Raw genomic sequence first — 14,934 nt, 5'->3', positions numbered from 1 at the left:
GACACCAAGAGAGGAAAGTGGAGAAAGAAATCAGTGCAGTGTACCCGTGGCCATTTCCCTCAGCAACAGGTATATCTTTTGGATACTGCTGAGAGGGTTGACCTATCGTAGGTCACAATTTTGGCTCTGCTCCAGCCATTTTTCAGTTTTCTAATCACCCTTTTATTATATATATCAAAGTGTCTTTTAACATCTTTTCATGTTCCAATTCTGTAGTTTAATCGACGGGAATGACTTCCAAAGCAAGAAAGGCATTAGCTGAAGGCAAGGAAACCAGTAATGGAAACCGGAAAAAAGATCAAGTAACACAGCCTCAACTTACTTTACAAGCTATTTCTAAACTACTGGATGAGAAATTAGATGCAAAACTTGATAAAAGATTTTCAGTATTGGAAGTAATGTTGAAGGAGAATAAAGATAAACTGAAAGCACTTGAAAAAGAGAACAAAAAACATCAATGGCAAATCTCTGAGCTTATTGAAACCAGGGAACAGAGAGGCTCCAGAATGAATTCTTTTGAAAAGAAATTAAATTCGACTACTCGTACATTGAAGCAGTATAAATCTAAGATTATCGATTTGGAGAGTCACAGTCGCCGACAGAATTTGTGAATAATAGATCTCAAGGAAGATGTCGAGAGCGGGGACTTTACTGATTTTTTTTCTCTAAATTCTTAATGCAAGTTTTTGGGTCAGAAGTTTTTACCTCTCCTCCGGATTAGACCGTGCACATAGAGCTTTAAAATTTAAACCACTGAAAGAGTTAAAACCGTGGCATGTAATTCTCCGATTTCACTATGTGAGTACGAAGGAGCACTTAATTTGATTTGCTCATCGTAAAGGAATTATTAAATATCAAATTCTTGAGTTTCGTTTGGTTGAAGATTATTGTCCCGAGGTAATGCAAGAAAGATTGCGTTTTAAAGAGGTGATATCAGAATTTTATCAAAGGAAATTCCAACCAGCTTTACTCCACCCCGCCCACTTAAAAGTGGCCCTACCTGATAAATCATTTAAATGGTTTAAATCAGTGGGCGACACAAAATAATTTCTCAAAGAACACTGCTTCAGCTCAGATGTTTAATCAATCTTCCGTTTCTTTATGTTTGTATACACCAGGTTTATTAGTTAATAATCAGCTTATAGAGTTGGACATTTTAAGTTCGTGGAGTCGGGCCCTTGGGCTGAAGTTTTAAATACTTTGTTTTGGCTTATGTCTGCTCTATATTAAAGTTCTCTTCCATTTCATTTATTACTATACTTTTTTATTTTTAATTATTAATTTTAGAAAACTATTAAGATTTTAACTTAGTGATTATTTAATATGAAGATTGTACTCTGATTTAATTCTTAAGACCTTGTTTTCTAAAATGGTCTACAAAGGTTGCTTTTTTTTACTTAGCTTGTGACTGGCATTCTTTCGTATTGTTTTGGCTATGGGTGATGTTTTTTCTCTTTAAAATCTGGAGACTTACCATCAAGAAAGATGGGGTTTGGCAGTTCTCAAATAGGCTCCTGGCTGCCTATTGGTCAGGTTTCATGGCTTTGGGGGAGGGGGAGGGGTCTTTTTTTAGTTCAGTGTTTTTCTTTTGGGCTGCCTTGAAACTACAAAAATGTCTGTATTATTGTAACTTGCAGTTCTTCTTTAAACTTTTTTCCTCTTCCTGGTTTATGAGTTTCCTATGCAACTTGGTTAACCCTTTACATACCTTATGGCTTATTTAAGGAAAACGGATAATATTAACTTTGTTTCATGGAACACAAATGGTTTGAATCATCCAAGTAAACGGATGAAGATTTTCAAAGTTTTTCATAGATTGAATGCTCAGATTATTTTTGCGCAGGAGACTCATGTGAGGAAGGAGGATAATCAGCTTTTTTTTTAGGTTTTGGAAAGGCCAACAGCTTCACTCAAACTCCTCGACCAAAGTGAAAGGAGTTTCCATTTTTATGGACCATTCGATCTCATTCATTCATTATGACACAATCTCAGATCCTTATGGTAGGTTTCTATTAATTACTGGTTTACTCTGCTACGAATGTGCAGCAACTCTGAGGGGCCGAAGGGTACAGAGTCGCCACCCTCCTTCTTGAGAATCACAAGATCGCTATTAATTCAGATCTGGGACCCAGGAAATGAGAGAGAGACATCCAGAATACACAGGGTTTGGAACGTGCCCTGGCCTCAGCAAGACAGAACCATTGATAATGGCTATTGTCTCTTGGAGACGGAATTGTGTATTGAGTACTGTACTATTCATTGAAGCCCTCAGGGGATGACCAGAGTGGGCTGGTTGAGGGATTGCATCATCCCAACCTGATTGACATCTGAGACCCCGTGAGTAAGGATAAAAGCGGGTCTGGGGAAGAACCCCTTTAGATGCACCAGGAGAAACGCTAGAAATCCTGTGACAGCGTTTAATAGCGACAGCCGGTGGGGGGCTCGCGTGCATCCTTTTCCCTTGCCTGGGAATTGGCGGGCTCGCCATGGAAGAACGGCTTTAGCTAAAGGACCGGCCACACCAACGGAACTCTCAAAGGATCGAAATCATAAAAAGGAAAAGCTGGCAAGTTTCTAAAAATCTCTCAACTCCAACCAAAGGCTGCAGCCTGAATGAACTGAGTGACTTTTATATTTCCATCCGACAATACATTATCCCCTAGACAATGATAGAGCTTATTTCTTATTATTATTACGCCCGCACTTTTAGATTTTAGTATTGACGATGTATGTTATCTGTATGTTTGCATTGACATTATTTTTGTGTATTTTTACTAATAAATACTGTTAAAAGTAGTACCATCAGACTTCAACGGACCTCTCTATCTTTGCTGGTAAATGACCCAGTTATGGGGTTCGTAACAACTTGGGGCCTCGTCTCGAGAATTGATAGCAAATTGGAGGGCCAGTGAATCGGGCTTGTAAGTCCAAACTTGGGTCTGGTTGCACGGGTAGCCAGACGGGAAACCAGTAAAGATGGACGTGGATGAATTTATAGAAAACACGACTCTGGAGGCGCTAGAGGCGGCCACAAAGTCGGACTTGATAAATATTGCGAAAGGACTAAACCTCGCAGAGGTGAGGTTGTTGATGAAAAAGCGGGAGGTGCGGAGAGCCATAACTCAGTACTATATTGTGAAGAATGCGTTTTCTGCTGAGGTATTCGAAAATATCCCTGAAAAGGCACCAGCCAGTGGGATGGCTCAGTTAGAGTTGGAGAAATTAAGGTTGGAACATGAAATTAAATTAAAGCAGCTGGAAGCAGCTGAAAAAGAAAAAGAAAGAGCCGAAAGGGAGAAGGAAAGGGCCGAGAGAAAAAGAGCAGGAAAGAACTGAGAAACAAAGGGAGCATGAAATTCAGTTAAAACGGCTGGAAGCAGCTGAAAAAGAGAGGGAGGGAGCTGAGAAGGAGAGGGAATATGAGGAGAAAGAGAAACAGAGGCAACATGACCTGGACATGGAGAAATTAAGGCAAGAGCGAAGAGCTCAAGGGTCAGACCGAGAGGATCGGTTTAATGTTAGTCGGGAGTTTAGTTTTACTCTCTCCCTGGTTATGCAGAATTTTTAAAGATGCTTTAGTAGTAGGTAAGTTACCACAATCCTTTTATGAAGCATCTATATAATTCCTAAAAAAGATAGACCTAAAAAAGTCTTTTTAATTCCTAAAAAAGATAAAGATGAATGTGCATCATACAGGCCTATATCTTTGTTGAATGTAGATTCTAAAATCTTTTCCAAAATATTAGCAATTGGATTAGAGAAGGTATTACCTCAAATTATTTCTGAGGGTCAGACAGGATTTATTAAAAATCGTTTCTCACATTTTAACATTAGAAGGCTAATGAACATTGTATACACTATTTCATCTAATACTTCAGAATATGTTATTTTGCTTGACGCCGAGAAGGCATTTGATAGACTTGAATGGGAATATTTATCTAATATACTTGAGAAATTTAATTTTATTTCAAAATTTATATCTTGGATTCAATTGTTATATCATTCACCCTTGGCCACTGTATTTACCAATAATCAGAGATCCCCTTTTTTAGGCTTTTTCGAGGTACCAGATAGGGCTGTCCTTTAAGCCCTTTACTATTTGATATTGCCTTGGAGCCCTTGGCAATTGCTATTCGTGATTCACCTGATGTATTCGGCAATATGCATGGGAATGGGACGCAAAAATCTCACTAAATGCAGATGACCTGTTATTATATATTTCTAACCCAGAGAAATCCATTCCTGCAGTAATAACACTACTTGCTCAGTTTAGTAGCTTTTCTGGTTATATATTCAATCTTGATAAGAGTGTGCTTTTCCCATTAAATATGCAAATTCCAATTTATAGACAATCACCATTTAGATTGGTTATTGATTATTTTACTTACTTGGGGGTTAAAATTACTAAGAACTATAAGGATCTACTTAAAGTTAATTTTTTTACCTTTAATTGATCATGTTAAACAACTGTTTACTAAATGGTCCCCAATGTCCTTATCTTCAATAGATAGAATTAATGCGATTAAGATGTTTATTTTACCCAAATTTCTGTATCTATTTCAGACAGTATCAATTTTTATTTCCAAATTTTTTTTGATATTATTGATTCTAAAATTTCTTCATATATATGGCAGTATAGAAATCCCAGGTTAAGTAAGAAATATTTACAGAAATCAAAAAAAGGAAGGTGGTTTGGTTTCGCCGAATCTTAGATTTTATTATTGGGCAATTAATATTCGATATTTAACGTTTTGGACACAACAGCTAGATGAAACTCAATCCCCACGATGGATGAACTTCATGCAGGTGTCTGCACAGGGGTTTTCATTAGCTTCTATTTTAGGAGATGCGCTTCCCTTCACAGTTACTAAATTGAATAAACAAATGATAAACCCAATAGTTAAACATACAATACGAATATGGTTTCAATTTTGTAAAGTTTTTAGATTGAATAAATTTATCCTGTCAAGTCCTTTTATAACTAACTTTTTTTCCAACCATCTAGAATTGATCAAGCTTTCGTTTTATGGAAAACAAAAGGAATAACATGCTTTCATGATTTATTCATGGATGATTGTTTTATGTCTTTTGAACAGTTGTCTAATAAATATAATTTGCTTAGATCACACTTTTTCAGATATTTACAGATTAGAAACTTTCTGAATGCAACTTTACCTACCTTTCTGATATCACATCAAATCGAAGTTATGGAAAATTTTTTAGCTTTAAACCCCATCAGAAGAGTTTAATAGCAATTATTTATGATCCGATTATGAAAATATATCTAGGTACATCTGATAAAATTAAGAATGAGGGAGAAAGAGAACTTCAAATATCTTCATCTACAGAGAAATGGGAGAAAATTCTTAAACTAGTTAATACTGCTTCAACATGTGCCAGACATGCTTTGATACAATTTAAGGTGGTTCATAGGGCTCATATGTCCAAGGATAAGTTAGCTCGTTTTTACCATCATATAAATACTGTTTGTGATAGATGTAATTCTGAAGTAGCTTCCTTGACTCATATGTTCTGGTCTTGTCCTCTTGTAGGAAAATATTGGAAAAATATTTTTGATATTATTTCAGTAGTTCTACGTGTTGATTTACAACCTCATCCTATTACTGTGAACTTTGGACTACCAGTGATAGACTCTAGTCATTTATCCTCATCAGCTTGTTGTTTAATTGCTTTTGTGACATTAAGAGTCAGAAGATCCATTTTATTTAAATGGAAAGATTCCAATCCCCCACCACATTTTAATGGTTTTCCCAAACGATAGCATGTCTAAATTAGAAACTAATTAGGAGTGGTACTATAGACCCTTCGGTTAAGTTTGAAGAAACTTGGAGGCCACTTATTCAATAATTTCATATGATTTAAGTTGACCCTTTCTGAATCCTTTTCCTTAGTAATTTTTTTTGTTCTTGTATAGAGGAGCGGAGTCAACGACAAATTATAATTTTGATTTTAAATGATGAAATATGGCAGCCCAATCTTTTTTTTAGTTTTCTTAGTTTAAGGGTTTTTTTCTCTTTAAAAATATCTTTTTCATGGTTAATTACTAAGAGATTGGGAGGTTAAACTCCATTTGTTACTTGAAATATGTGTTTTTATATGTTAACCGTTATTAATGTAATCCCGATCTCTTTGTACCATTATCAATATTGTTATGTTTATTAATTTGAAATTTACTAAAAAGATTGTAAAAGAAAAGAAAGATTCTGTGGCAGCAAAAGAGACACCAGGATAGTAGGGTTCAGTAAGTCTCTGAGCGGTTTCAGATTATTCTTGAAGGGAAGGATCAGCTGGAGGTCATGGTACATGTTGGTACAAATTACTTAGATAGGAGAGGAAGAGTGGTCCTGCATAGTAAGTTCAGGGAGTCAGGAACGAGGCTGAAGAGCAGGACCTCCAAAGTGGTAATCACCGGATTACTCTTAATTTCACAAGCTAGGGAAGGTCAGAACAGGAAATTAGCACAGATAAATGAGTGGCTAAGGAGATGGTGCAGAAGGCAGAGTTACAAGTTCTTGGGTCATTGGAACCTTTTCTGGGTAAAGGGTGACTTGTACAAGTGGGACAGTGCACCTGAACTGGAAAGGAACCAATATACTGGGACAGAGGTTAGCTAAATTGGGGAGGATTTACAGGAGGGTGATTTGCAGGAGGGTGGGAACTGAAGTGAAGAGGCAAAGGATAGGGCAGTTGGCACACAAGTAGTGACAGCTTGTAGGGAATTTATGAGGAAGGACACGCAGATAATAAAGCAAAAAAAGCACTAAGCCAGATGGTTTGAGATGTGTCTATTTTAATGCAATGAGTATCATGAGCAAAGTGGATGAACTATGATGTGGCTATTATAGAGATTTGGATGACTCAGGGCAGGAATGGCTGCTGAATGTGCCAGGCTTTAGATGTTTCAAAAAGGACAAGGGGGGAGACAAAAGAGGTGGGGGAGTGGCACTGCTAATCAGGGATAGTATCACGGTTGCAGCAAAGGAGTAAGTCATGGACGATTGCCTATTGAGTCATTGGGGGTAGAAATCAGAAACAGGAAAGGGGCAATAACTCTACTGGGTGTTTTTTTATTGACACCCCCCCACCCCACCCCAAAAGTTACAGAGACATTGAGAAGCCGGTGGAGAGGCAGATTCTGGAATAGTGCAATAATAATGGGGTGGTTGTATGGGAGATTTTAACTTTCCTAATATTGATTGGCATCTCCTTAGAGCAAGGGGTTTAGAAGGAGTGGAGTTTGTTAGGAGTGTTCAGTAAGGTTTCCTGACACAATATGTAGATTAGCCAACTAGAGAAGAGGCTGTACTTGATCTGGTATTGGGAAATGAACCTGGTCAGTGTCAGATCTCTCAGTTAGATGACGGCATGAACATTGACTTCTCTAACTTCTGTTAATGCCCCTCCTCCCCTTCTTACCCCATCCCTGACATATTTAGTTGTTTGCCTGTTCTCCATCTCCCTCTGGTGCTTCCCCCCCCCCCCCCCCACTTTCTCCCAAGGCCTCTCGTCCCATGATCCTTTCCCTTCTCCAGCTCGGTATCACTTTCACCAATCACCTTTCCAGCTCTTAGCTTCATCCCACCCCCTCCGGTCTTCTCCTATCATTTCGCATTTCCCCCTCCCCCCACTACTTTCAAATCTCTTACTATCTTTCCTTTCGGTCAGTCCTGACAAAGGGTCTCGGCCCGAAATGTCGACAGTGCTTCTCCTATAGATGCTGCCTGGCCTGCTGTGTTCCACTAGCATTTTGTTTGTTTTGTTGTTGGAATTATGAGGCTATCAGGCAGGAAATTGGAAGTGTAAATTGGAAACAGATTTTCTCAGGGAAATGCAGAAAATGTTCAGGGAACATTTGCATGGCGTTCTGCATAGGTACGTTCCACTGAGGCAGGGAAAGGATGGTAAGGTAAAAGAACTATGGTGCACGAAGAATGTAGAAAATCTACTTACGATGAAAAGAAAAGCTTACGGAAAGTTCAAGATATTAGGTACTGTTAGAGTTCTAGAAAATTATAAGGATGTTAGGACCAGTCAGAAGTGACAGTGGAAACATGTGCATGGAGTCAGAGGAGGCAGTGGAGGTACTTAATGAATACTTCGCTTCAGTATTCACCAGTGACATGAACCTTGGCAATTGTGGGGATGACTTATAGTGGACTGAAACACTTGAGTGTATAGACATTAAAAAAGAGGATGTGCTGGAGCTTTCGTAAGTTATTAAGTTAGATAAGTCACCTGGACTGTACGAGATATACCCCAGGCTACCGTGGCAAGCAAGGGAGGAGATTGCTGAACCTCTGGTGATGATCTTTGCATCATCAATAGGGATGGGAGAAGTACCAGAAGATTGGAAGGTTGCATATGTTGTTCCCTTGTTCAAGAAAGGGAGTAGTGGTAGCACAGGAAATTACAGATCAGTGGGTCTTACTTCAGTGCTAGCCAATTTGTTGGAAAAGATCCTGAGAGGCAGGATTTATGAGCATTTAGAGAGACATAATCTGATTAGGGATAGTCAGCATGGCTTTGTCAAGGGCAGGCCATGTCTTATGAGCCTGATTGAATTCTTCGAGGATGTAACAAAACACATTGATGGTAAAGCAGCAAACATAATGTAGTGGACTTCAGTAAGTCACTTGATAAGGTTCCCATGCAAGGCTCATTCAAAAAGTAAGGAGGCATGGGATCCAAGGAGATCTTGCTTTGTGGATCCAGAATTGGCTTGCCCACAGAAGGCAGAAGGTTGTTTGTATTCTGCATGGAGGATGGTGACCAGTGGTGTACTGTGGGGATCTATTCTGGGAACCCTCCTCTTAGCGATTTTTATAAAAGACCTGGATGAGGAAGTAGAAGGGCAGATCAGTAAGTTTGTTGATGTTACAAAAGTTCGGGGTGTTGTGGATAGTCTGGAGGGTTATCAGAGGTTACAGCGGGAGATTGAAAGGATGCAGAACTGTGCTGAGAAGTGACAGGTGGAGTTCCACCCAGGTAAGTGTGAAGTGGTTCATTTCAGTAGATCAAATTTGAAGGCAGAATATAATATTAATGGTAAGCCTCTTGACAGTGTGGAGGATCTTAGGGTCCATGTCCACAGGACACTCAAAGCTGCTGCGCAGGTTGAGAGTGTTGTTAAGAAGGCATATGGTGTGATGGCCTTCATCAACTGTGGGACAGAATTCAAGAGCCGTGAGGTAATGTTACAGCTATATAAGACCTTGTGTTCAACCCCACTTGGAGTACTGTTCCGTTCTGGTCACCTCACTACAGGAAGGATGTGGATACTATAGAGAGAGCGCAGAGGAGATCTACAATGATGTTGCCTGTAATGGGGAGCATACCTTATGAGAAGAGCTTGAGTGAACTTGGTCTTTTCTTCTTGGAGCAAGGGAGAAGGAAAGGTGACCTGATAGAGGTGTATAAGATGGCAGGCATCGATTGTGTGGATAGCCAGTGGCTTTTTTCCAGGGCTGAAATGGCTAACATGAAGTGTCATAATTTAAAAGTGCTTCGAAGTAGGTACAAGGAGAATGCTTTTCACACAGAGTGTGGTGAATGCATGGAAAGCACTGCCAGTGACGATGGTACAGGGGGATACAAAAGGGTCTTTTAAGAGAGTCTTAGATAGGTACATGGAGCTTAGAAAAATAGAGGGGAATTCTAGGCAGTTTCTAGAGTAGGTTACATGTTCAGCATAATATTGTGGGCCAAAGGGCCTGGAATGTGCAGATTTATATGTTTTATATGTTAACCCTTCCTTCCTGAAATCATCCTTGTGAACCTCCTCTGGACTCTCTCCAGTGACAGCAAATCCTTTTGCTGACAATACTCCAAATGCAGCCTGACTAGGTATGTTATGTAGGACTAGATGTCAATATCTCTCATTTGCACTTCTGAGACATGCTGCCTAGACTCTGCGGGGTGGCCAAGTGAGTGGTGGCATCTTCTGGGTTATCAAGTGGGCGCCCTCTTTCCTCAGTGTTTCGCTGACAGGCCCACAGCACCTCCAGAGGGTTCAGCAGTGAATCCCGGCGTCCCAGGCTCACCCCCTAGATACCATTCACTCACATGGGGGCCCAGATGGAATCTCTTCTCTTCATCCAGAGCCATTGACTACCCTGTTCAGCAGCTCTGGAGAGGTCTTTAACTGCTTGTCGGTGTCTCTTCCCTCGTACTCCCAACTTCTGGAGTAGCCTTGATGCTGATGTGCCTCCGCAATATGTCCTTGCTTTTATATTCTATTCCCTTTTAAATAAATGCTAATATTACACTTGCCTTCTTTGCTGCAGACTCAACCTCTAAATTAACCTTCTGGGAGTTTTGCATGAGGACTCCTAAGTCCCTCTGCACCTCTGATGTTTGATTAGCTCAAAGAATCCTACAATATATTTTAAAATTAGAAAAAGACACAGTAAAATGTGAAAGCAGTTGTGGGGACTGAATACCTTTCCAAAGCATTATCCTCAGCCTCCTGCATTGTGGAGAACAATCACAGTTTTTCAAACCTCTTCTTGTAACTAAAGCATTCAATTCAGGCAACAGCCCAGTGAATCTCTGCTGTTCACTTTCTACCATTACACTACAGTATCCTTTCTATAGTGTGGTGGAAGAACTATGTACTATATTCTAAGTGTGACCTAATCAATTTTTGTATAGCTACAACATCTAGAACCCTATGAGACCAGGTACGATAATATGGAAGGCCATTGTTTACCGTGAAAAGACAATCCCATGTGAAGTTACAGAGATGATCAAATGTATGTCAGCTTGGCAGGGTTTGCAAGCCATTAGTTTCTATAAGGAGAAACCTAACAGCATAATTGTCAGTGATGCTCCAGTCTCCAAAGTTATTCAATGAATAACACGAGAGGGCATAGTTTTAAACTGCTTGGAAATAGACACAAGGGGGATGTCAGAGGTTTTTTTTACACAAAAAGTGCTGCGTGTGTCAAATGCCCTGCCAGCGGAAGTTGTTGAAACAGATACAATAGGGTCTTTTAAGAGACTCTTAGATAGGTTACATCTAGCTTAGAAAACTAGAGGCCTATGTGGTAGGGAAATTCTAGGCAATTCTACAGTAGGTTGTATGGTCGGCACAACATTGTGGGCCGAAGGGTCTGTAATGTGCTGTAGATTTCTATGTTCTATGTTGATAAGGAATGAGTCGTTGAAATGTAGAAAACAAAGCCTCTGGATTAAGGCTGGAGGTTGGAATAGAAATAATAAGCCAGCAAATTCCATTGGAAAGTGCAGATATACACTGGGCTCAATTATTGAAGCTAATGCCTTGTACATTACCATTATTTTGATGGCGTACGCAGTCCTGAAAAACAGCATGCCACTTCTGCTGCTCTTTCTCTGATACAACACAAAAGTAGTAGTGATGTCCATATGGATGCCACAAAATGGTGCGGCATTCTGTTGGCCATCTCAGAAATGGAGAATTGTTTGCTTTTCCTTTGATTTCTAGGACAGAAAAGAAAAAAAAATAGAACCTTAATTGCAACTCACTCACTTTGCTATGAACACTTCCATAAGAAAAAAAAAAATTTGAGAAGTCATATGGCTCTTTTCACCATTCAATTAGATCAAACTGCTTGGCTTGAACATCACTTTTTTTTTTACTGTTCTCTATAATTCTGAATGTTCCAACATCCCCCCCCCCAAACAAAACCTGTTTAATGCTACATTTACAGTAGGAAAATCTTAAAATACTCCAACTCTTAAATTAGTTCAAGCTCACTTCCATCTAAAATGGGTGACACCTTTCTCTGAAAGCGTGGCCCCTAGATTCTCAGATGGTAGGCAACAGCTTTATCATCTTAAGCAAACAAAGATCAGATTGCCTTCCTCGAAACCCCATACTTTGCATTGGTCAAATCTGCTCAGTACAGTAAGTATGCACAAGTACAAGAATGTTGCTGGGATTGGAGGACATGGGTTATAAGGAAGGATCAAATAAGTTAGGACTTTATTCCTTGGAACGTAGAAGATCGAGAGGAGGTTTGAAAGAGGTATACTATGAGGGGTAATTTCTCAATGAAGTTGATTGGGACTACAACTACAGGTCACAGGTTAAAGGGGAAAGACGAAAAATTTAAGGGGACATGAGGGGAAACATTTTCACTCAGAAGGTTCTGAGAGTGTGGAAAGAGTTGCTTGTGCACCCGGTAGATGCGCAATCTATTTCAGAATCAGAATCAGGTTTATTATCACCGGCATGTGTTGTGAAATTTGTTAACTTAGCAGCAGCAGTTCATAATATAGAAGGGGAAAAAATAAGTAAAAGTAAATCAATTACAGTATACAAATATTAAATAGATAAAAATCATGTTAAAAACAAATAATATATATTTAAAAAATTAGGTAGTGTTCATGAGGTAATGTCCATTTAGGAATCAGATGGCAGAAGGGAAGAAGCCATTTCTGAATCACTGAGTGTGTCTCTTCAGGCTTCTGTACCTCCTAACAGATGGTAACAGTGAGAAAATGGCATGCCCTGGGTGCTGGAGGTCCTTAATAATGGACGCTGCCTTTCTGAAACACCATTCCTTGCAGACGTCCTGGATACTTCGTAGGCGAGTACCCAAGATGAAGCCGACTAAATTTACAACACTTTGCAGCTTCTTTTGGTTCTGTGCAGTAGCCCCCTCCATACCAGACAAAGATGCAGCCAGTCAGAATGCTTTCCACAGTACAACTATAGAAGTTTTTGAGTGTATTTGTTGACATGCCAAATCTTTTTAAACTCCGAATGAAGAATAGCCGCTGTCTTGACTTCTTTACAACTACATCGATATGTTGGAACCAGGTTAGGTCCTCAAAGTTCTTGACATCCAGCAACTTGAAACTGCTCAATCTCTCCACTTCTGGTCCCTCTACGAGGACTGGTATGTGTTAGAACACAGAACAGTACAGCACATTACAGGCCCTTCGGCCCACAATGTTGTGCTGACCCTCAAACCCTGCCTTCCATATAACCCCCCAACCTTAAATTCCTCCATATACCTGTCTAGTACTCTCTTAAATTTCACTAGTGTATCTGCCTCCACCACTGACTCAGGCAGTGCATTCCACGCACCAACCACTCTCTTGAGTGAAAAACCTTCCTCTAATATCCTCCTTGAATTTCCCTCCTCTTACCTTAAAGCCATGTCCTCTTGTACTGAGCAGTGCTGCCCTGGGGAAGAGGCACTGGCTGTCAACTCTATCTATTCCTCTTAATATCTTGTACGCCTCTATCATGTCTCCTCTCATCTTCCTTCTCTCCAAAGAGTAAAGCCCTAGCTTCCTTAATCTCTGATTACAATCCATACTCTCTAAACCAGGCAGCATCCTGGTAAATCTCCTCTGTACCCTTTCCAATACTTCCACATTCTTCCTATACTGAGGCAACCAGAACTGGACACAGTACTCCAATTGTGGCCTAACTAGAGTTTTATATAGCTGCATCATTACATCGCGTCTCTTAAGCTCTATCCCTCGACTTATGAAAGCTAACACCCCATATGCTTTCTTAACTACCCTATCTACCTGTGAGGCAACTTTCAGGGATCTGTGGACATGTACCCCCAGATCCTTCTGCTTCTCCACACTACCAAGTATCTTGCTATTTACTTTGTACTCTGCCTTGGAGTTTGTCCTTCCAAAGTGTACCACCTCACACTTCTTTGGGTTAAACTCCACCTGCCGCTTCTCAGCCCACTTCTGTATCCTGTCAATGTCTCTCTGCAATCTTCGACAATCCCCTACACTATCTACAACACCACCAACCTTTGTTCCTTCATCTTACCCTTCCTGAAGTCCACAATCAGCTCTTTCGTCTTATTGATGTTGAGTGCAAGGTTGTTGCTGCAACACCACTCCACTATTTGGCATTTCTTGCTCCTGTACACCCTCTCAACACCATCTGAGACTCTACCAACAATGGTTGTATCAGCAACAAATTTATATATGGTATTTGAGCTATGTCTAGTCACACAATCATGGGTATAGAGAGAGTTGAGCAGTAGGCTAAGCACACCCCCCCCTGCCACCAGTGTTTCAACGTTTAAGAGAAATTTGGACATGTATATGGATAGTAGGGGTTTGGATAGCTATGGTCTGGGTGTAGGCTGATGGGACTAGGCAGTTTTAATGGGTAGGTATGGACTAGGTGGGCTGATAGGGCTGCTTCTGTGCTGTACTTTTCTATGTCTCTAAGGATATGCCTTTTTCAGAAAAGAGAGCAAAACTGTTCTCCAGGTACACTCTTGTCAATGTTATATATGATTGCACAAACATTTACTGCCTTATCTAACAGCAGAGGACAATATTTCTAATTACTTGCTATACATAGAACATTAGAGCCCCTTCAGCCCACAAAATTATGCTGACCATATAACCTACTCTAGAAACAGCTTAGAATTTCCCTACTGCATTGCCCTCTATTTTTCCAAGTTCCATGTATGTATCTAGAAGTCTTTTAAAAGATCCTATTGCATCCACCTTTATCACCATCGCTGGCAATGCATTCCACGCACTCACCACTCTGTGTGAAAAACTTAACTCTGACATCCCCCTTGTACCTACTTCCAAGCATCTTAAAATTGTACCCCCTTGAGTTAGCCATTTCAGCCCTGGGAAAAAGTCTCCACATGATCAATGCCTCTCATCATCTTGTACACCTCTATTAGATCACCTCTCACTCTCCCTCATTCCAAGATAAAAAAGGCCAAGTTCACTTAACATACACTTATAAGGCATGTTCACCAATCTAGGCAACATCCTCGTAAATCTCCTCTGCACTCTCTCTATAATATCCACATCTTTCCTGTAGTGAGGTGACCAGAACTGAGGTGACTAGTGGGGTCTGACCATGGTCTTATATAGCTGTAACATTTCCTCACCATTCTTGAACAGTCCCATGGTTGATGAAGG

The 14,934-nt window shown here is 40.1% G+C and overlaps 1 protein-coding gene across 1 annotated transcript in view; it reads right to left on the bottom strand.

The window, feature by feature from the left end:
- LOC132407471 (protein Niban 2-like) overlaps positions 1–14,934 on the bottom strand; it is a 248,893-nt gene that overhangs the window by 68,713 nt on the left and 165,246 nt on the right. The window contains exon 5 of the mRNA XM_059994058.1: positions 11,314–11,481. Within this exon, the coding sequence (XP_059850041.1) occupies positions 11,314–11,481 (168 nt within the window). The remainder of the gene's footprint in view (positions 1–11,313; positions 11,482–14,934) is intronic.

Source organism: Hypanus sabinus, chromosome 18, assembly GCF_030144855.1.
Source record: "Hypanus sabinus isolate sHypSab1 chromosome 18, sHypSab1.hap1, whole genome shotgun sequence".
Classification (NCBI taxonomy): domain Eukaryota; kingdom Metazoa; phylum Chordata; class Chondrichthyes; order Myliobatiformes; family Dasyatidae; genus Hypanus; species Hypanus sabinus.
Note: the sequence above shows the minus strand (reverse complement) of the source record. Positions and strands in the feature narration are given on the sequence as shown.